Source organism: Acartia tonsa, chromosome 9, assembly GCF_053477335.1.
Source record: "Acartia tonsa isolate MP-2025a chromosome 9, ASM5347733v1, whole genome shotgun sequence".
NCBI classification, from domain to species: Eukaryota; Metazoa; Arthropoda; class Copepoda; order Calanoida; family Acartiidae; genus Acartia; species Acartia tonsa.
Window position 1 is genome coordinate 14452314 of NC_137268.1, and position 23202 is coordinate 14475515.

Below are 23202 nucleotides of genomic sequence, written 5' to 3' on the forward strand. Positions count from 1 at the left end.
AAAATTAAAATGACGACAATTTTTCTCCTGTGATAATATCCATTTCTATATACATCCATTATTATTGCACTTTGGATGCTCAAATCCTCAAGAAAATTGCACAATAAAATCGGCGTTACAATTTCGTGCTTTATTGTTCTTAATGTCAGATACGCGAAATTATATATATATAATGATAGCCTTGGTCCAAAAAAGGTGCAAGTAATTAACTTTCACAGTCAGAACCTTCATTTAGATGCTATCCAGATTAAGGGCTGATTTATGACAATTGAATTATAGACAAAAAAAATAAAACATATTTGTTAAAATATTTATTTATTACAATCAGAATAAAGATATTACATAAATTACTGACAACATTACTTTTTAATATAATGTAATACAAATATATTCAAGTTAAAATGAAAATCCTACCACTTAATTCATATACTCTATAATTTCTAAAAATTTATCTTAAAAAATATAATTTAAAACATTAAAGAAAGTAAACTTACGTTCATAAGCAGCACAGTATTTTGTTAAATTATCTTGATTGTGTTACATAGTAAAAATATATTAGTTAAGTAATTGTTAGGAATAACAGGAGCTTTAAGGGATAAGACAATGGACGATAAATTGGTGTACCTCCTTAATGTTGATAAACGAAATTAAACTTTGAAATTATTGCTAGAACAGTTTGAACGCCACCAGTTTGTAACCAACCAATCACAATTCAATATAAGTTTTTAAGCCAATAAACAATATAAAACGTGATTTTAAAACTTTGGGTACAAGTGCAATTTACAGTCCAATGTCCCCTCCCTCCTTGTAGGGATAGTCAATAAATCACTAAATATTTTTCCCCTAAGAATTGATTGAATTTGAAGCAACTTTTGGTCTTCGTCTTATATTCTTTTAAATAACCATCGTGTTAAAATTTTTTAGGCCGAGGGACGAATATACCATAATTATAAAGTAGCAGAACTACTGAAAAAAATATTTTTTTTGCATTGAGGGGGAAAAATTAAATTTAGAAAATAATGAAATCTTCAAAACTAGAAAAAGGTGATTTTTATTTTCACATTGTATATTATAGATAGCTTTCCACGATTTATAAAAAATTAAAATTATAAGATTAATACCTGTTTTGTTAGACCCTACGGGCCGAATGCTCTTAATTTTATGATTTTTACATTACTATTCGTGGAAAATTGTCTGTAATACGATGCCATACTGGAAAATAACTTAAGTATTAACAATGAAAATTGATAGAAATATTAGATTTAATAAACATAGTCCACTTTTCTTCCATTCTACTCCTCCTGAAAAAAAATATATATATATTATTGAAATGATTTATTTACAATACCTGCTAAAAATGCAAGTTGTCTCTTTATGTTGCAATATAAATAATTTAAACATTGCAATTTAAAATAAACTTTGCTCAAAGTTTTAACACCATTTTTCTGATTTATTGGCTCAATAACTTTGGGTACTTTTATTAAATCTTTGACTGGTAGTGTCCAAACTAGTGTTTACTCTACACAAGTGTTGATTTTGTTTATCATCATATGTACTTAATTTTGTACTTACATTGTCATATCGCTTAAGATGCCAAAAAAAAAACAAATAAAAGGGAGAGACCTTATGCTTTATAGAACACATAGTGTGTGAGTCTTTATTTTTCTTTATTGATGAAGAAGTGAGAAGAAGCATGTTGTAAATTGTTTTTACTCTCCTTTTAATTATTTTTAATTACCCGGCTGCAGTTTTGGAAATGAAGGCTTACTTAGAAATTTACAAGTAACTAGAAAGTACAAATAAACTTTATAAAACATCATCAAAATAAAATCACTGAAAAAAATCCCAAAAGAATTAATTTAAAACTGAAGAAAATATTTTTCAGCTTCAAAACCAATTAATATCCACTGGATTAGCACCGGTCCTCAGCCATACTGAAAATCAGTTTTGTTAGCCAGGACTTTTGGCTCCACGGGGCTAACATTACTGTTTTTTTATCTATTATTTTTCATTGTAATATCAGCGGAAAGCTGTCTTTGATATGATGCGATAAATAACTTATAATACCTTAAAAATATATTTGATTGTTAAAAATAAAGTTTAAAATTTAAATCAATACACTTTGTCTCAATAATAATCATTTGGACTGCACTGAAATTTAAAGTTTTACCTGAATTAATGTGAATGATTGGCTGAGTGTTGAGAGATTGATTAGCTTTCACAGAGGCCATGGCAGGGTCTTGAACTAGCAGCACATAGTCTTTACTTTGGTAGTGATATGTCTAAATAAATATATGATATTCTATAGTAGTGTTCGAAATTACTATAAGCAATGAAAACTAACTGATTTAATCTGCACATAGTCTAAAATATAATTAGTATTACTTTAGTCTACTACTAGCGGCTACGCCCCTAGAAGCCTCTAGTGGCACTAAATGTTTTTGTTTGTTAAAGTTAATTTTTTATGTACGATACCACCTTATTTGACGTTGAAGTCTCCCAGATTTTAAGAAAATTTTCAATTTTTTTGTCATTTCTTTTGGGAGGGTGGTAGTACCCTCCCCCAAAATAGTTAAAAACCTTCCCAGGACATATGAGAAGCTACCCTGTTAAGGAGAACCCGATCGGTTAAGCGGTTAGCGAGATCCTTCGGTACACACAGACAGACAGACAGACAAACATCCTGTTACTTTAGTATGAGGATAAAGCATACTTTGGTAGTGATATGTCTATAAATAAAAGCTCTTTATAGTGCCCATTAGAGAAGGGGATAAATTTAAAAGCTTTTTGCCGAAGCTTTGTCTAAATAAACATATAACTACTTTATATTTTACTTAAACATTCTACAGCCATGGAAATTCTTAGTTTTAATTTCTTGGAAAATATATACACCTGAATTCACCTCTGTTTATTTTAAATTTGTATGCAAATTGGAGCGTCTATTACTGACACAATAACCTTTAAAGTAAGTTATAGAATAACATTTTGTTAACATATTAAACTCCTTACCCATAGTGAAGCCAGGCATTTGACTACAATCAGTTTAGAATTAGTTGTTATCACAGTGTGGAGAGTTGAGACCCGAGTTAGTAATCCAGATTCCTCCGTCTCTATATCCTCAGAGTTTGATGTAGCCTGCAATAGTAATTATCATTAAAAATGGCATTTAAAGCAATATTTTGATTAAAAAGAAAATAAATTGTAATACAGTATGCAAAGCACGTGAATTTGTCTGTGAGCATGAAAAAAACAGTTGTGCCGTCGATTTGATATTAAAAAATGTATCTTTTGAGGGAAAAATAGACTGGAAATAAATTTAAAGTACATAGTGGATGGCTAGTTTGATATCTATTAGCTGATTTAAAATAATGCATAAGTTTTAACTTCATTTATATTGTAAATGTAAAATATCCTTAAAAAATATTTCTGTACACTCCTTATACTATTCATATAACGCAGTTAGAAGGATGAAATTATCTTTATTTACTTCATTTTCTCACAAAATATTTTCTATATGAAAGAGGGAAGAATACTAGCCCTGAATAGCATAAAACCCTTAGAGGAGCTATGTGAAGATGTAAAGAAAATGGAAAACTGAATCAGCCCAGTTAATTTAAAATATCTTAATGGTAGACAAAAAAAAACATATTTTACATCATAACATTAGGTAGATTTTTCTTATCTCAGAGTTAGTTATATTATTAAAGGTGTTATAATTTTCCTTTAAAGCAAAAACAAAAAGTCGCATAAAAATCAATGTGTGTTTCTTATGACCAAATGTTAACCCTATAAAAATATAGTTCTTGGAAGAATATATTATCAAAATTTATTATTATTCCACCACTAAACCTGTATTATGTTGATCTCTGTGTAACACTTCTATAGAAATAGTGATGATAAGCTTCAATTATGATAATCCCCCAGCTACACAAGCTTTTCTATTCAACTGGGAAATTAAATCAAAATATTCTACACCACCTCTACCAGGAACAAGCAAATTTGTTAAAAAACTGGATTGGTGTTTTTTTTATTAGCTATAATGAGTGGGACTTTTAGGAAATAGAAGGAGAATATAGTTTATCGACAAAGACCAAATTGCTGCAAAATTGTGTAAAAAAAAATGAGGGAGATAAGGGGAGAAGTAGGATTGAAATTTGAAAACCCCAAAAAAGAGATGGATAATCTTATTCATGGAAAATCAAATGATTTTGACTAAAAATTCTAATTATAGTTGTTTATTGCATCGAATTATAGACAGCTTTACATAATACAATGCTATACATGATTTTTTAGTTTAGCTAAGAACCAGTTTTAATCCAGTGGATATTAGTTGGGTTCAAAATCATACTGGAATAAAAATTTTACTTCCACACATATTTTCATAAATTAATATCTTAGTCTTTTGTTATTATAATATCTAAAAATCATTGCTTTCATTAATAAAATTTGTAGTCTTTAAATTTTTCCTTTGATCCTACATGTGAGCTAGTGCGTATATGTAAACAAATATCTTTTCATATAATACTATGATGCAGATATTATCTAAAAATTTTCTGTCAAAATGCAACTTTTGACAAACTTTGAATGCAGTTTTATATAAAAAAATTACTAGAATAAAGTTTTAAAGATTAATAAAAAAGAAACAAAGCAAGTTTACGGACTAAAACAATAAAATTGAATTTAATTATAAAATGTTTAAATCCCCCATACCCTTTTATTTTCCAATAAGTTATTGATTTTAATTGTCTCTAATTATAATTTGATTGGTTTTGATTGATTGTAAAAAGAATATGCCAATTGATATGTTTTGCTTAAAGTAAATAGCCTTTTTATTTAAATTTTCCTACTAAAATGTTTTGCTCGACTTTTTATGTCAATAAAAAAATGTATCTAGACCTGCAAAGTTTGAAATTCACAGTTAGCAAAGGGAATGTGTTTTAATTCATGAACAAGAATAACTTATTACCACAAATTATTGACAAATGACATATACAAATGAAAAAAAGGTTCTTTGTCTTATTAGTACCTGGATGTTGCACCAGATTTTCATGTTAAAGTGATGCTTGCAGCAGGCTAAAATAACTATAACCCCTATCAACCCCCTTTACCCAATCCACTCACCTCTATTGGATGAACTAACTAGCCAATAAATGAGGTCCTGACTAACAAGCTAAATTGAAGATTAATTTTCCCAGTCAATAATTCTTGTCTGGTCAAAACGTTGTTGGTTTTGATTAATTGATAAAAGGATAACTCAAGGAGATAAAAAACAACACAACCTCCCAACTATTTATGTTGTTGCTTAGTGTAAATTAACATTCTAGCATCTCGTAAATTTGTGCTTAAACATATAGGGTTCTTTTTAAAACTACCAATATTTCTTTTCCTTTAGATTTTTAAAATTTATTCAAATATATTGGGATAGTTATAATTTTCTATGGCTACTTCTTTTGGAAGTTGATCTAATACCATCCAAGCAACAATATATACTAAAATATACAAAGCATTATAAAAAATTGGTGATCTTTCAGTTTTGCCGTTTATGAGGTCGTGAAAGGAAACAAGTTAATCTAATTCTAACTATTCACTTTTTCTATTTTCTTTATTCATTTATCAATCTATCTATTTTCCTTACAGCAAAGCTTTCCTATTATCTATCGTACTTAATTTATATCCTTTATCTTCCTCCTTCCTTTCTTCTCTTTCCTTCTTTATACTCTGTTGAGTCTTTATTACCTGCAGTCCGATACTTAAAACATTCAAAATTTAGATTATTGACAATTTTTATATTTTGTATTTAATGGTTGATTTGGTTTCATGTGATATCAACATTTTAAAAACCCATGCACATTAGACTTTTTAGTGTCTAACTTTTAACATATTCAGGTCCAAAATTATAACATAAACAAAACCCATCTAAATCTCTTAAACAAATTATAATTTGTTTTGATGTGTATTTTTATAAAATTTAACCAATAAAATGCTTTCATATCATGAAAATTAAAAATAGAGCTTTTCACTGTATAGTGACAGTTTTTAAATATTGGACTAAGGAGTGAAACTGCAAATTGCAAATTTAATCCACAAGAAAGAGAAAGGGAGAGAGAATATGCAAATCTTCCAATTTTCGATGAACTTAGTTGGCAAATATTGTGCAAAATTGTTGCAAATTCGCGTCATTATTGTAAAGATATCATTGTCCCTTAAAGAATGAAATTGCCTTTTATACAGGGTGCCTAGCTTATTTATTTACAATTAGAATGAACAAAAGGTTAAATTACATTTTGCTAAATCTAAGACCTTTTTAATCAAAGAAAACAATCTTGATTACTAATTTGATAAACATGTACCATGATATTGACTTTTTCCCCTTAAAATTGTTTGAATCATACAGAATGTTGGAACAAGCTGTTTATTTTAGCAATTTACCATATCTGCAAAAGTAAGAAACCCGAACTTCACTCATTTGTTCTAATTTATACAATGTACTGTTTATTTCAAATATGTAAATTTGTATACAATGTTCTTTTCATCAATAAGGGAAAAAATGCATTTGTTGATTATGGATTAAAAGCATTGTACACTATTGTATAATTGTATATATTTGATGCTGCTAAACTGCGGTTTAAGGGTGCACTAAATAAATGGTAGTTTGATAAAACAAAATATTCCTTTTTTAAAACTCAATTGGCAAAACTATTAAATGGTTTTCTAACTTTACAGAAGTAAAAGATTTTTTTTAAGTTAGTGGTAGCTTCATAATTATTTGACCTTTTTATCAGAATAATTTTATTATAATTAGTTCAGTAGTTTCAGTTATAAGGCACCCTATTTTGAGTGCATACATTAGTGTTGCAGTGAATCAAATGCCTTAGCCAAATCTAATTACCACAAATGAAATTATTCTTACACAATTGTAGTATTTAACGAGTAATTCTTTGGAACTCTTACTTGTTAGAAGTGAAACTACTCTACAATTAAATGTATGTGTATATTCATATTTCAGATAAAAAAAATGACAAACTTGAAGCAACTGATAGTGCTTAGTAAAAAATGACGTAATACAATACAAATGGCCAATAATAGGCCATTTATATTGAACAATGTCAAAATGTATTCTGGCCATTTGTATTGTATGACGTCATTCCCAGGGGCGTCCAAGCTTTTTATTTTGGGGGGGGGGGTAAAAATTTTTTTCAGGGGGGGGTAATTTGTTTTGGGGGGGGGGGGTAAAATGGCGCGCGAAGTTCGCCGCAAATTTTTTTACCCCATCCAAAATTTTTACCCCGGGGGTAAAATTTACTTGGGGGGTAATTACCCCCCCCTGAAATCTGTTGGCAGGGGTAAATTTAGTTTACCCCCCCAAAATTTTTTGGGGGGGTAATTTAAATTTTATTAAATATATAGTGTTAAAAATGCGCGCGAAGCGCGCAAAAATTTTTTTTATTAGAGATTTTTTATTTTGGGGGGGTATTTACCCCCCCAAAATTGTTTGGGGGGGGTAAATACCCCCTCCTAAATGGTTGGGGGTGCCTACGGCACCCCCATGGTAGGGGTAAATTTTAAATGGGGGGGGTAAAATGAAAAATTTTGTAGGGGTGCCTACGGCACACCCAAAAACCGTTTGGGGGGGGGGGGGGTAATCGCCCCATTACCCCCCCCCCTTGGACGCCTATGGTCATTCCTTATTAGGTACTAAGCTGCTTCGACAAATTCAATTATGAACAAAAAAATACCTTTATTTTTCATTATTTTCTTAAATAAATTAAACGTGTAGAACAGGATCCTTAACATGTCTCTACCAGGGATGACAAAGGATGAAACCTGCAAGTATTCCAAGAAGCCATATTGGAAAAAATCTTACCTTTTTGCCATCAAAATACCAAGTGACATTAGCGGCTGGATATGTATTCTGGAATTGAAATAATAATTATTCAAAGAAATATCAATTAAGAATAGATTAATGAATTAATTGAAAGAGCTTTTTGTAACCAAATTATTTTTTCCTAAAATATTGATAAAATTCTAATATTTGGTATACCCAAGCCAAGGCACCGATTTAAATGACTTCTTGCTCCAAGAAAACAACCAACCATTGCAGACTTTTGTCTTAAAGTTCCAAAAGAGCTTTACAGAAATATGAATTTATAAAGATAAAATTAACATCATGCATATAAGATAAATGTTCAACATCTTTAGTATGACGCTATTGAGAAATATTAACCCTACCTTAACTGTACAGGTGAGCTTCGTATTGTCTCCTATACTATAGATGGGAGATATACCACTAATCACTGGCTGTCCTCCGGGTTCAACTAGATAGATAGATATAGAATGGATGGATGAAAATTGTTATAAAAATAAGAATTTAACAGGGAAACTTGCCAAGAATTAGAAGCATATAAAATAAATATTAAATGTTGTCTGTAATGCCAAATTGTTTAAAGCGAAGCTTTCCTACATATTGACTGTTTCTACAGTCGTATAGGGTTTTCCATTTGATTCAAATTTTTTTAATGTGTAGCTTCTCTTTTTTTGAAACATTATTTTACAAATATATCAGTTCTCATACTGAAAAATTATGTATAGCATCGCATATTTATATCCAGTTTTCATTTTCATATCATAAGATTAAATCCTTTTTAGCCCATGCCTTTGGCATCTGGGGACTAAAAAATATGGTTTTTATTTTATAATTGTTCATTTTTATACCCGTGGAAAGCTGTTATAATACGATGCGATAAATAACTATTATATGATATTAAAATGTTTTTAACATTTTAAGAATTGATATTTGTTGGCAAAGTTTTTTGTTGAGCTTAGCCATAATGGATATGATTCTTGATACAGAGACAATGCCAAAATATTATAAATTTACAACATTGTCGTTTCCCGTATTCTTGATTTATGTTATGACCAGAGGATTTTTTTAGGAATCATGTCTTCTGATCTTATATATGTAACTATATTTTCATTTAAGGCACCATGGTTTCGAATTTGTTTTAAAAGATTTTTTTAGAAACTGTAATCCTAGATACTATACAATTGATTGGTTTGTGCGATTTTTTAGGGCTCTAGGGATGAGGGAAGTCGACTCTCCACTTTTTAGTTATTTCCTGGACCGATAAGAAGCTGTACTTTAAATGAAAGCCAAATCGGGGTTGCGGTTAGTGAGAGCTTATTCTATAGAACCATAAACATATTTGAAATAACTAACGGGGGTGGGTCATTGATTCACTAAAATGTCTCCTCTTTCCTTTTTGATAAGGTAGTTAAGGTTCTTCGTTAAGCTTTTTTACTAGCCTTTATCTACCGAGCCCCAAATACTGGGTACGCAGCCACTAGTAAATATATGTAGATACTGTAATAAAAATTTATTAGAAGAAAGATATTAAACATTATTAATGTTCTTTGAAATTTTTGCACATATTCCAGCCAGACACTTTTTTTTAGCTAAAATTGAAAGTCAGAGTTAAAAGTTTAAATCAAGTCTGAATTACGAAGAAAGCTCTTTTTTCAACAGTTTTAGAAGATGTTAGTTACCTGCAGACAAACTTTTAACAATGGATTGAATATAGATAATACGTTGATATAATGCAAGGGGAAAATTTATCATCAATGTAGGACATCTTTTATTGGTTAGGGGAGGAGGGGATGGGGCAAAGGGGATCATTATTTTAGCCAGCTACAAATTTCACTTTTTCAGTATAGCTGAGAACCATTATTAATATACCGGTTATTAATCGGTTTCGAAGCCATACTGGAATATTATTTCTCGTATTAATTCGAATCCGGTGGATAGGATCCGGTTCTCATCCATGTGAAAAAACTATGTCTAACATCGTATTATATCCAGCTTTCTACGAATATAAAAATGTACAATCATAAGATTAAAACCAGTTTTTTAGCCGGTGCCTTCGGCACCTCGGGGCAAAAAAACTGGTTTTAATCTTATAATTGCACATTCTATATCCGCAGAAAGCTGTTTATAATACGATGCGAGAAATAACTATTCTTTAGTTTTCAAATTGGTAAAATTCATCTTTTGTAAACCCGACATGATTAAAACTTTTGTTGAAGAAATTTCAATGATCAAGTTCAATATGAAAATATATGAAAAATTTCAAAAAGTTACTTTTTATTGTTTCCTGTAAACTTTGAAAAAAGTCCTATAAAACTAGAGTCAGTTCGTACGTCTCTTCTTTCCAAAACTATTTTTCTAATGTATCAAATTTTATATCAAGAATTGCATCATACATTAAAGCAATGCTCGAATAATAGAGTTGATAAACTTTCTAAATTGTACTTAATTGTAATAGAAATCATTTAAAATTAGTTGTTCATTGATTACTACTCTGTTTTAGCACGAATAAAAATTGTACAGTATGGTTTCGAAACCGATTAAAATCCGTTTGATTAAACCTAGTTTTTAGCCATACATAAAATTCAGGTATAACATTGTATTACAGACAATCTTTCACGAAAGTTCGTTGTCATAATTTGAAATTTGCCCAGACAAAGAATATAAAACCTGTCTTTTATATTCATAACCTAAAATGATTTTATAAAATTTTGCCATTAAAAGCACCCATAGATAAAACGTGTCTTTTTAATATGATGTTTTATATTGCCCCCATCCGAAGTATTTCTGTACAAGTTAATAAATTCCACTGTCTAACAGATAGGTCTAACAAAAAAAAACTTTTGGATATTTACCGTTTAAGTCATGTGTTTTTCTGTGCTTTTCCCCTTTTATCTTTGAAAAAAGTTATTCTTTTTAACATCAGTTTTAGGGAGATGTATTGCACCCCTTTCCTTTTCAAGATTTTTTTAGGGGGGGGGGGGAGAAGTTTTCATCCTGGGCTGTGGGTGTTTTACCCTAACCCTCCTCCACACACTAGCCTCCACGTACTAATGTAAAACTTCTATAAAAACATTCTACATACATACAGATAGGCATCCTGCTACTTTTACTATGTAGTATTCAAAAGTATGGACAATCCTCATGAATTATTTTGATCAATTGGGTCTAACTAAAATCCAAATAGTAGAAATGTTGCCAAATGGGTCTGAGATCAAGGATCTAAAGGGAAAAGACAGTGGTAGATAAATTGACGTACAACTCCAATGATGATACACAAAATTAACCCTTATGTAAATTAAAATTTGTGGTTAAAACGTTTAGACACTCATCTTAATGAAGCAACCAATTAAAATTCAATAAAAGTCCCCAAAGTTGTTAAGTAAATGAAAGAGGAAATGCTAATATATATAACATCGGGGACTAATGTAATAAAATGTATCCATTTTTCCTGGATGGAGGAAAATGTTTAATTTTTATTGTCCTATCCTGTATCCGTGGTTTTTGTTGATCATATAAATTTAGCATACATGGTAGATATAATATTATTTTTATATAAAAGAACTGGATGTCCTTATGTGTATGTCTATCTGTCGCGAAGAATCTCGATGCAAGCTGAACCGATATGGTTTTCCTTTACAATGAAGCTATATATATATACAGAACCCTACCAAGAAAAATTTCACTAGAAAAAATTATCCCCATAATTTTTTCTTTCTTTTTAAATCTAAAATTTTAATTGACCAGGGCTGACTAGGGGCGTAGTTGCTAGTATTAAGGTTTAATTGCCTGAAGCTTAAGATTTTAATAAGTATTGACTTTATTAATTGTGAGTTAAAGTTTATATTAATTTTTTATGAACTGATTTTCCATTCTTTTCATTTCTATTGAATAATCGTACACTTTTCAAAACACATAAATCGTATTTTGTACAGTATTCTAAATGGATTTTCATTCATGCAAGGCAAAAATTGTATTGAGTTGAATGTTATTTATCATTTTTGTAGTGTGATGAGCAAAGCTTTTCTATAAATGATTCTTATCAGATAATTCTCTAAAGTAAAAATCACAATTACTTCATACATTACTGGCAGCTAAGCCCCTAGAGGCCTCTAGGTGAAATTAAGGCGGTAGGGTGGTGAAAGTAATTTCCGCCCCCCATTTCCTTACCACAGAAAAAAAGTTATATTATAGATGGCAATTAAAATTTTTCCTCAATTATAAGTTTTTGTTTTTTGACCCGAAAGTTGTAATTGTCTCCTAGTTGACTTTTTACTGAAAAACTTAGAGAATCACCAAATGTCATATCAGATAAATGTTTTGTCCTTGTCAAATGTCATGTTTAAGCCCATAGCTTATCTAGTACAAAGTTCAACCTGGGAGACCTTTGATTTCTAGGGAAAAACAAGGATGAAAACATCCATAAAAGCGAAGCTCTAAAAAAGGACAAAAGAACAATAAATCTTGAAAAGTGTCAGAACTTAATAAGCAGAACTTTAATTTGATTATAGAGATGCCTTGCTTAAAATATTGTACCTTGTTGTTATAAAAATCATTAGTTAAAAAATCAGATAAATAGGATAATTATATCATAAAAAATTTAGTTGTCAAAAGTAAAAAATCTGCATTTTTTATGGATATATGTACTTTCTAATAACGGTTATAGAGTTCCTACGCTTCCTTAATCGTACCTAACTGTTAAAGGGATCATCATGTTTGAAATCAATACGGCAATTTTAACATGTATAAATTGAAATAAACTAACAGTAACCGCCCCTAATTATAAAAAAGTAATGGTTTTAAAAATATTGAAAATACTCAGACTTTTTGCTGTGTACAAACAAAGCTTTTTATTTATAAATATTGCATTGTTAACAATGAATAGTATGGGAAAAGTCATTGGTTATTGTCAGAGCTATTCTATAGTTAAAATTTGCCTGTTCGTCCATCCATCTATGCATTAAATATTAATCAAGCCTAAAGGCATAATTTAGTAAGTGTACAAACTCTATAAACAGTTCTTTTATTCTTTTATTTTTAAAACTTTATTTTTAAAAGGGAAATCGATTTAACTCCTTCCTCATTTTCTTAATTACCCTTAGAGACCTCTGGGGCACATGAAGTGGGGAAAGGGGCGTATGTCATTGTCAATCCCACCTTCTATTTTCAATTTTAGTTTTAAGAAAAAGAAAAAGAATTTTTTTCATTGGGAGGGGACATTTTTTTCTGGGGGCGATTTCTCTTGGTAGGGTTGTGGTACCCTATCTAAAATAATTATAAACCTGCCCAGGACCTATGAGAAGAAGCATTGCAATGGAATTCCTATCTGTTCAGTGGTTTGCGAGATCCTTCGGTACAGACATCCTGTTACTTTATTTAAGACAAGCGACTTCGCCCCTAGCCTCTAGGGGCTTTGCCCAAAGAGGTTTGATCAAACTAATTTTTGTATTTAAGATTTAAAAGAAAAATAAAATTTTTTTTTTGGGGGGTGGAATTTTTTTTTTTTTTTTGGGGGGGGGTTATTCGACCCCATTATTTTAATTTTAGTTTTAAAAAGAAATTTTTTTTTTTGAGGGGGGGTATTTTTCATTTTTTGGGGGGGGTTGAGGGTGTCCCACCCCCCAAGAAAATAGTTATAAACCTTCCCGGGACCTATGAGAAGCTACTCTGTAAAGGAGAACCCGATCGGTTCAGTGGTTAGCGAGATCATTCGCTACAAACAAACAGACACAGACAAACAAACAGATATGAATAAAACACAAAAGATGGCCGTAATTTGTACAGAAAACCAATATTAAGGTCAAATAGTTTTTTTTGTTTGTGTATGTACTTGAGACTATAAAGAATTAATGTGCAACCCATAATGCTTCTAAATGTCCACACTGCCTTACAAATTGTATATAGAGTAGACCAGTTCATTTTTTTATGTTTTATCTGTTTTCCTGACACGCTAGACATAAACACATACACACATGCAATAACTTTTTGCGAGAGGTCTCTAGAGCCATTCAAATGACGAGACAGCATTATTATTTTTATAAAAATGGTGGTAGAAGTAAAAACTATACACCAATAAAAAAATGTGATAAAAAAAAGGTTGAATGGGAGGGGGGGGGGGTTGTTAATTCAGCTACAAGTTTCACTTTATTAGAATACATGATAATCTGGTGTAAAATCCAAAATAATAAATCAATTTATACACCATAAACCATCAAACTAACATAAAACTCTTTAGAAAACGAACAAATTGACATGTCTAACATACTGTTTCCTAGTTTTTTTTAATACTCTATAATGACATTACATCACTACAGGACTAGCTTTATATCGTGTTGTGACACATGCTGGTGTAATAACCCTAGAAATATCCTATAATGTAGAGTATTGCAGACATATTATATTGTAAGTAAGTGTGTTAGGTGTGTTTGTATGTTTATCCAGGGACAAAGGATTAGAGTTTAGATTTGGTCCGTTAAGATCCTGCAAACCACTAAACTGATTCAGTTCTCAAATTATGGGAAGTAAAAACTTGGGGATGGTTTTCGTCTATTTTACTAAGCTCCCTACGCTTAGTGTTAGAGGTACAATCGCTAGCTAAGAGTTAATAAGTTTTATTTTAAAAAATTATTGATTTCGATTGAATGTATTAAAGTTGTTATTATTGACATATAATTAGTATATTATTTCAACGACTATATGCATTTTTAAAGATTGCCATAGGTTATATAATAAATTTATAAATGTATGTTTACGTTTACGTATATATAATCACATACTTTTATGACTATAAGCCACAACAATGGATTTAGTATTACTTGGATCTGGTGCCAGATTTTCATATACTCTAATAAATTGAAACTTAATGCTTGCTTTAATCCCTGGCCACAACCCACCCACACTCTGTTCCTTGTAATTAATGAAGCCTTCGAGCAATATGTCACACTACACAAGAATTTATATTAGTCACTCATGGATAACAGGAATATGTCACACTACACAAGAATTTATATTAGTCACTCAGGGATAACAGGAATATGTCACATTACACAAGAATTTATATTAGTCACTCAGGGATAACAGGAATATGTCACACTACACAAGAATTTATATTAGTCACTCAGGGATAACAGGAATATGTCACACCACACAAGAATTTGTATTAGTCACTCAGGGATAACAGGAATATGTCACATCACACAAGAATTTATATTAGTCACTCAGGGATAACAGGAATATGTCACACTACACAAGAATTATATTAGTCACTCAGGGATAACAGGAATATGTCACACCACACAAGAATTTGTATTAGTCACTCAGGGATAACAGGAATATGTCACACCACACAAGAATTTATATTAGTCACTCAGGGATAACAGGAATATGTCACACTACACAAGAATTTATATTAGTCACTCAGGGATAACAGGAATATGTCACACTACACAAGAATTTATATTAGTCACTCAGGGATAACAGGAATATGTCACACTACACAAGAATTTGTGTTAGTCACTCAGGGATAACAGGAATATGTCACACCACACAAGAATTTATATTAGTAACTCAGGGATAACAGGAATATGTCACACTACACAAGAATTTATATTAGTCACTCAGGGATAACAGGAATATGTCACACCACACAAGAATTTATATTAGTCACTCAGGGATAACAGGAATATGTCACACTACACAAGAATTTATATTAGTCACTCAGGGATAACAGGAATATGTCACACCACACAAGAATTTGTATTAGTCACTCAGGGATAACAGGAATATGTCACACCACACAAGAATTTATATTAGTCACTCAGGGATAACAGGAATATGTCACACTACACAAGAATTTATATTAGTCACTCAGGGATAACAGGAATATGTCACACTACACAAGAATTTATATTAGTCACTCAGGGATAACAGGAATATGTCACACCACACAAGAATTTATATTAGTCACTCAGGGATAACAGGAATATGTCACACTACACAAGAATTTATATTAGTCACTCAGGGATAACAGGAATATGTCACACCACACAAGAATTTGTATTAGTCACTCAGGGATAACAGGAATATGTCAAACCACACAAGAATTTATATTAGTCACTCAGGGATAACAGGAATATGTCACACTACACAAGAATTTGTATTAGTCACTCAGGGATAACAGGAATATGTCACACCACACAAGAATTTATATTAGTCACTCAGGGATAACAGGAATATGTCACACTACACAAGAATTTATATTAGTCACTCAGGGATAACAGGAATATGTCACACCACACAAGAATTTATATTAGTCACTCAGGGATAACAGGAATATGTCACACCACACAAGAATTTATATTAGTCACTCAGGGATAACATGAATATGTTACACTACACAAGAATTTATATTAGTCACTCAGGGATAATAGGAATATGTCACACAACACAAGAATTTATATTTGTCACTCAGGGATAACAGGAATATGTCACACAACACAAGAACACAGTGGGATCTTTTGCCAAAAAACGGGACATTAAGGGTAGACAAAAGTAAACATCAATAAAAAAGCTTGTGTTTGACGAAATGATGTAATTTCTTTTGCTTTAACTCAAAAATAACATAAATTTTGCTCCTGTTAACTTCTAATGTGCATTTGGTATGTACGTCTTGCTGTTTTGGAGGAGCGAAGCTACCCTATTTTTAAAAAATCTATAAAACTTCATAACTTTAGTTAAGATAGGAATATTTTAACAAAATCAACGTCTATGTAAATTTTTCTTCAATGCAAACAATGTTTGTGAACATGAATATAGCGTCAGGTGCACCCAGTTCGAGTCCCGGCATTTTTAGGTAGGTCCAGTATAAGTAAAATAGGACACTTAAGAGGCATGTATTCAAATGTTTTTTTTACAGATATAAACAACAATAACATAATTTTCAAAATACTTTTGATTTTGTGTTAATACCTTTATTCTAAGTCTAGCTATCTTCATTTAAAGTTTGTATAAGAATATAAACATAATTACTAATATTATATTCTCTCTCAAACGTAAATTTCTCTCTCTCTCTCTGATGCATATATAATGTTTTTGCAATATTGTAATTAATTCGCACATTTGAATTTCTGCTGGACCAAAACCAGTTAGAAATACAAATTTTTTTAGAACACATGAAATTTAGCAAATTTAATTGCTAAAATAAAAGTATTTATAAGTCATTTTTATTTAACGACTCCTTTAACCCTTAAATGTCCATTAAAACCGCGAGAACGGCAAAAATCGTTAAAAATCTCGCCAACGGCGGCAAATAACGGGGTAACATTTGGCCGGAGGCAAATAATGCAGAAGTAAAGAAAGTTCCGCCTCAAAAAGTTAGAAAACATTGCAGAGATGACTTTGGGCTCTAAAATGACTCCTTCCCCCTCTAACAGGGGAAAATTTGAAATTAACAAGAACAAAATTGTTCAAACCATGCAATGTAAAATGCTCAATTACTCAAAAACGGACAAGAGGCCCCAGGTTGTGAAAACTGATTAATACACAATACATGTTTTATATTGATATTATTATTGCAAAACCCGGGGCCTCCTGTCCGTTTTTGTGTAAAATGGAGAAAACTGATTTTTTGGGGTTAAAAATCTTAATATTTTTGGTGAAATTTTCTCACAAAATGTCAATTTACACCACCGAAAAAATATTTTTTAAAAATTTTTCTTTAATTAGACATTGGTACAGGTATTTGAAAAGTACCTCAATCAAAAATTATTTTCATAAGATGAACATAAATGTATTTTTTGTTGCTTTGAAAAAATTGTGTAAAAAAATCTGGAAAATCATCAAAACTGAAAAGAAATTTTTCACTACCTTTTTTAAAAATGGCATAAATCCGCCAAAAATGAATATTTTTTAAAAATTTCTTTTCTAGCTGTCTACTTACAGCCTTTATTAATTCCTAGGATAGATAAAAAGTCAATTTTAAATTTTTTGGATGTCCCGATTTTTTTCAAAAGATCCCACTGTGAAGAACTTATATTAGTCACTCAGGGATATAGCCATATCTTAATAAATAATAAAAGCATTATCAAACGGTTATATACACAGAAATAAACACAAAAATTTAACTCATTTTAGAATAAGCAGAATATGTTAAAATGAATAGAGCTATAGTTGGAATAGAAAATTTTATTATAATCTTAATTATTAACAGTTTAATTTTTTGAAAAATCAATTTTTACCATAAAGTTTTTATACTCCTCTCTCTTTATCCCTTCTTAAAAACATATACCTTGTCCCCTTTCCAAACAATTTAAGGTTGCCACATTCATTTGTATTACTTGATGCTTTTTGTTGAAAATAGTTCCCGGATTTTTATAATATTTTTGTCAAACTTATAATTTAATAACTAGGTCTCTAGTCTTAATTACAACCTATGAAAAGGTTTTTTTATTATAAAACAAACAAAATTAAATCTGTTTTTGCCAACCCTTAACAAGTTTTGAACAAAAAGCTTGCTGGCGTTAATCATTCTTGGTGTTTTATTTTTACTTTTAGTTTTACCTCTTCGACAAGATTATAAATTGTACAAAATACAAAATAATATTCAATCAAGTTTGTAAGCTAAAAATTAGAAAGCTACTGAAAAGCAATGCAAAACTAATTTTTAAATTATCATTGATAAAAGATATTGATTTTGATAAATAATAAACGGACATACTACCACAAGCAAACCAAAAATCAGGGCTCGGCAGCCGTGCTTCAGCCGCACATATGCCTCAAATTTAAACCTGCTTGTGTGAAGGAAAAAAAATTCTGAAAATATGGATTGTCTGTTTAGGAAAAGGTTTAGACATCCAGCTGAATTTTAAAGTTATGATTTGACGATTTCAGCTGGGCATACACGCGGCTGAGGTTCAGCTGCCGAGCAATGCCAAGAGTATTTAACAAAACAAGGCAAATAAAAACTTTTTAATTTGTACATTTAATAAATAAAACTTTTAAAGTGTTTGTAAATTTTACACAAAATATTTAAGTACCAAATGGTAACATACCTTTACTTTGGTTTTAACAAAAAACTATTTGATGTAGGAGCTCTGTAGATAAACTTTACTTTTTACTGATAGTCGACTAGTCGGAATGTACGGTAGACTATTATCCAAATTGTAGAGTAAGTGCGCTTCTTATAAAAAATGTATACCTAAAACGTGAAGCTTTTTTCTAACAATTTGAGTGTCCCAGGATGGATAGTCGGCAGATACTTCACACCCATACAGACCCTACAAAAATAGGTTTTAAATGAGGTTAAAGAATCTCGAAGATAAAATCAAAATGTAAATATATTGGTTTCCCCCATGACGAATATGGAACACAAACAAAATAATTTTGAAGGTTAAAACTATTTTTTATAATATTTTCAGGCTTGGTTAGAAAAGTACTGCAGGATAATTATCACAAAAAATTAATGCCCCCCCCCCCCTAAACAGCAATATTATTAAAAATAAGATTGGTGGTTTCAGTGGCCCATTTAAAAGTTTACATGAAAGCCCCCAAAACAAACTGAGAGTAAAAGAAATATAGACCTGTATAGAGTGTATAGATTCTATTTAACAAACCTTTTATAGCTTGAAGTGCTGATAATAAAAGTAGTATGGACATACGAACATACCCAAGTTATAGAGTAGCTACGCTGCTAGCAATCATTTCCTCAAGAAAATAGAAACTTACCTGTGTAAAAAGATCAACATTATACAGTGTAAGACGAATACCTCCACCTCCTTCATCCTATTAAGAAAATATCATTTATATACGATTTACAAAAATTTGGGGGGAGGGGTTAAACAAAATTTTACCCCCTTCAAAAACAAACTACCACTCCCTTAAAAAAATTTCACCCCCCAAATTAAAAACTTGGACGTGGCCACTTCCATCCCCTTTACCCCATCTCCTACTGGATGAACAATAAATGAGTTGCATGTTAGGCTGTTAGCACGCTTAATTGACAACAATTTTCCCCTATAATATAATATCCACGTATATATATACTCTGTTGATGTGCAATGAAAATTCTGCGGATCCAGATTAGTAGAGTAATATAATTTCCTTTTCTTATTCCTATTTTTCCTTTATTATTTTTAAAACATCCCTTTACACAAAAAAAGAGAAGAAAAAAGGAAAGAGATCGACAAATCTTTTTAAAACGTTTAAAGCATAAATACAGTACTTGCTTAAATTTGTGTACATAATCCTATTACAAAGTAGTAAAGGTTTTTCTCTGAAGCTTAATACCAATAACTACTGAACCGTTAGGTTCTCATTATCAGGTATGTTTCACATAAGTCCTCTGATAATTTTAGGTTTTTTTTTAAATTTTATAGTTGGGATGGTTTCTAGCCCTTGTCTAACACTCCGAGAAAAGAGCTCCTTGATGCTAGGCGCGTAGCCGCTAGTATTGTATAGTGTTGCTGCACTTCTAAAATATCTACCTGTTTCTTGGTGGTTAATTTAGTTGGTTCATTATTTGTCAGGTTGGAATTTTCTACCAAGGTCAGGTTCAGACTTCCCAGGGTTATACTCAAACTAAATAAAAAAAAAGTATTAGGATGTCGGTGTGTGTGTGTATTTTTATAGTTCCAGGGAAGTTTATTTACTCTTTCGGGGGAGGGTATCTTCACCCCACAGTCCAAATTTTTTTTTAATCTTTAAAAGTCAAAATAAAAAAAAAGGGGGGGGCGACTTTCCCCTCTTTCACATTATGTGCATCTAGAGACTTATAAAGGCGTAGCCGCTAGTGGATTGATAAATGAATGGACGGCGGGATACTTAATAACCGCCAGGCAAAATCCTCTAGTAATGTCTGGGCTGCTCCCTTGAGCATGCTTTATATCCATTTGATTTTATATACAAAAACTTCGGCAAATAAAAACACTGATAGAAAATATGCCAAATGTTAGAATTCCAATTCCAGTTTGGCTTCCAAACCGATTAATATTCGCTGGATAAAAACTGGTTCTCAGCCATATAGAAAAATCATGTTTAGCATAGTATAACAGACAATTTTTCACGAATATTAAAAAAAAACCACAAGATTGATACCAATTTTATTAGTTTAATTGTTTAGCTTGTTTCCATCTTGTAATTTTTTTTAATAACCGTGGAAAGCTGTCTATGCTTTATACGATAAATAATTATTATATGCTCATTGCTTAAAATTGATCAAATGAAAGAAATATTAAGATTAAAGATTAAAACCAGTTTTTTAAGCCCAGAGGGATAGAAGGCCCAGGCTAACAAAACTGGTATTCAAATTATGATTTTTATTTTAATATTCGTATAAAATTATCTTTAAAATGATGCTATGCATGATTTTTCCAAATAGCTGAGAACCAGTTCTAATCCAGTGGATATTACTCGGTTTCGAAGCCATACTGTAAAGAATCTTTACTTCTAAAGATCTTAATTTTACTACATTTTTTAGAGTGACACAATGAAGAAAAGTCAGCCTGGGAATTTGGAACAAACATTCAATTTCGATTTTCTGTAAATTGTCGAGTTAGGACAAAAGCTTAAAAGCTTTCAAGTAAATGTTTCCAGGGATTAAGAAATAAATAAATGTTATTTCCTAAATATTTTTTAGCTTCTATTTCACAATTAATTTAAATTTGGCCACATCTATTAATGAACTTATTATATGCTTATTGCTCAAAATTGATCAAATGAAAGAAATATTAAAATTAAAGATTAAAACCAGTTTTTTACCCAACGGCTATTCGTTGTAGTGTTTATGTTTTATACTAAAAACTGTTTGAAAAACAAGGAAATTCACTTAAATTTTACAGGGTGATAAAAATGCTGTTTAGATTTATCCCTTCATTAAAGAATCTTTGTCTGAAATACCTAACTCTGCTTGGAAATAAGTTGCACATGTTTATAAAAAAGGCATTAGGCATTATTACTTTTATTATCAAATGCATACCATATAATTTCTATTAATACAAACTTATCCTTTATCTTAGTATTGTTTGTTTTTCGTTATTTATTTTCTTCTCTTAATCTTTCTCTTTTTATAAATTATATTCATTTGTTGTGGACACAATAAGAAGGGCAAGTAACATGAGGCAACATGGTTATTTGTTTTGGTAATCAGGGTTCCCAACTATTTAGTAACATGAGGCAACATGGTTATTTGTTTTGGTAATCAGGGTTCCCAACTATTTAGTAACATGAGGCAACATGGTTATTTGTTTTGGTAATCAGGGTTCCCAACTATTAAGTAACATAAGGCAACATGGTTATTTGTTTTGGTAATCAGGGTTACAAACTATTAAGTATCATGAGGCAACATGGTTATTTGTTTTGGTAATCAGGGTTTCCAACTATTAAGTAACATGAGGCAACATGGTTATTTGTTTTGGTAATCAGGGTTCCCAACTATTAAGTAACATGAGGTAACATGGTTATTTGTTTTGGTAATCAGGGTTTCCAACTACTAAGTAACATGAGGCAACATGGTTATTTGTTTTGGTAATCAGGGTTTCCAACTATTACAGTAATATCAATTTTTGAATGATTTCTTGAACATCACTTTTTAAATTTAAGATATTTAAGAATTATCTGATCGTTTTGAAACTTTAGAAAAATATTTTTACAATCAAGTGACAAAAATGGTCAAATATGTAATATTTATTATTTTTTATTTGGCAAACTCAATAAACGGCGTTTTTTTGTTAAATAAAAAAAATTAAAAATTGATTAATAGTATTGCTGACCAAAAAATTATTATGTTTTGTTCACACAGCAGGCAGATACAAAAAAAATCAGTAAAAAAGGGATATCAAAATTTTAAACCTTGCCAAGCTACTGTTAGAATTTAATGGCTTATATTCTTGTAGAGTAACTATATTATTAAAAATAAATATTCACCTGTAGATATTGATCCCTTTGACTTGGTAATTTGTATATGGAGGTGATAATTCAGGTATATAGTGTAGAAATTCCTAAAAATAGAAAAAAATATCTTAGATATCCCTAAATTTGTTCTGAATGGACCTCTAAAAGGAATTATTATAACATGAAGATAAGACTTCAAAGTAGATATAAATTTGAATGCGATGAACACGATTATTTTTTCCCATCCTCTATCTATTTGGTGCCAACAAAGCAAGAATTGATCCTAAAATTACTCTAATGTAATTTTAACAAGAAACAGAAGAGACATTTAGTATACAAAGTATGCCCTACTGACAGACAGACACAAAGACAAGAATAGAACACGTGGTTTCTCAAAGTGCATATCAAGCAAAATATGAGTTAAAGGAGGGAGGGGGGTTATTTTCCAAGGAATAGCC

At 30.7% G+C, this 23202-nt stretch overlaps 1 protein-coding gene across 1 annotated transcript in view; it reads right to left on the minus strand.

The window, feature by feature from the left end:
• Positions 1–298: 298 nt before the first annotated feature.
• Positions 299–23202, minus strand: part of LOC145327732 (uncharacterized) — a 37950-nt gene continuing 15046 nt past the window's right edge. The window contains exons 4-12 of the mRNA XM_080171287.1: positions 22778–22851; positions 20341–20434; positions 19583–19639; positions 19056–19134; positions 8230–8315; positions 7865–7912; positions 3010–3135; positions 2171–2282; positions 299–1301 (exon numbers count right to left, since the gene is read on the minus strand). Coding sequence (XP_080027413.1) covers positions 1225–1301; positions 2171–2282; positions 3010–3135; positions 7865–7912; positions 8230–8315; positions 19056–19134; positions 19583–19639; positions 20341–20434; positions 22778–22851 — 753 coding nt within the window. The 3' untranslated portion in view covers positions 299–1224. The remainder of the gene's footprint in view (positions 1302–2170; positions 2283–3009; positions 3136–7864; positions 7913–8229; positions 8316–19055; positions 19135–19582; positions 19640–20340; positions 20435–22777; positions 22852–23202) is intronic.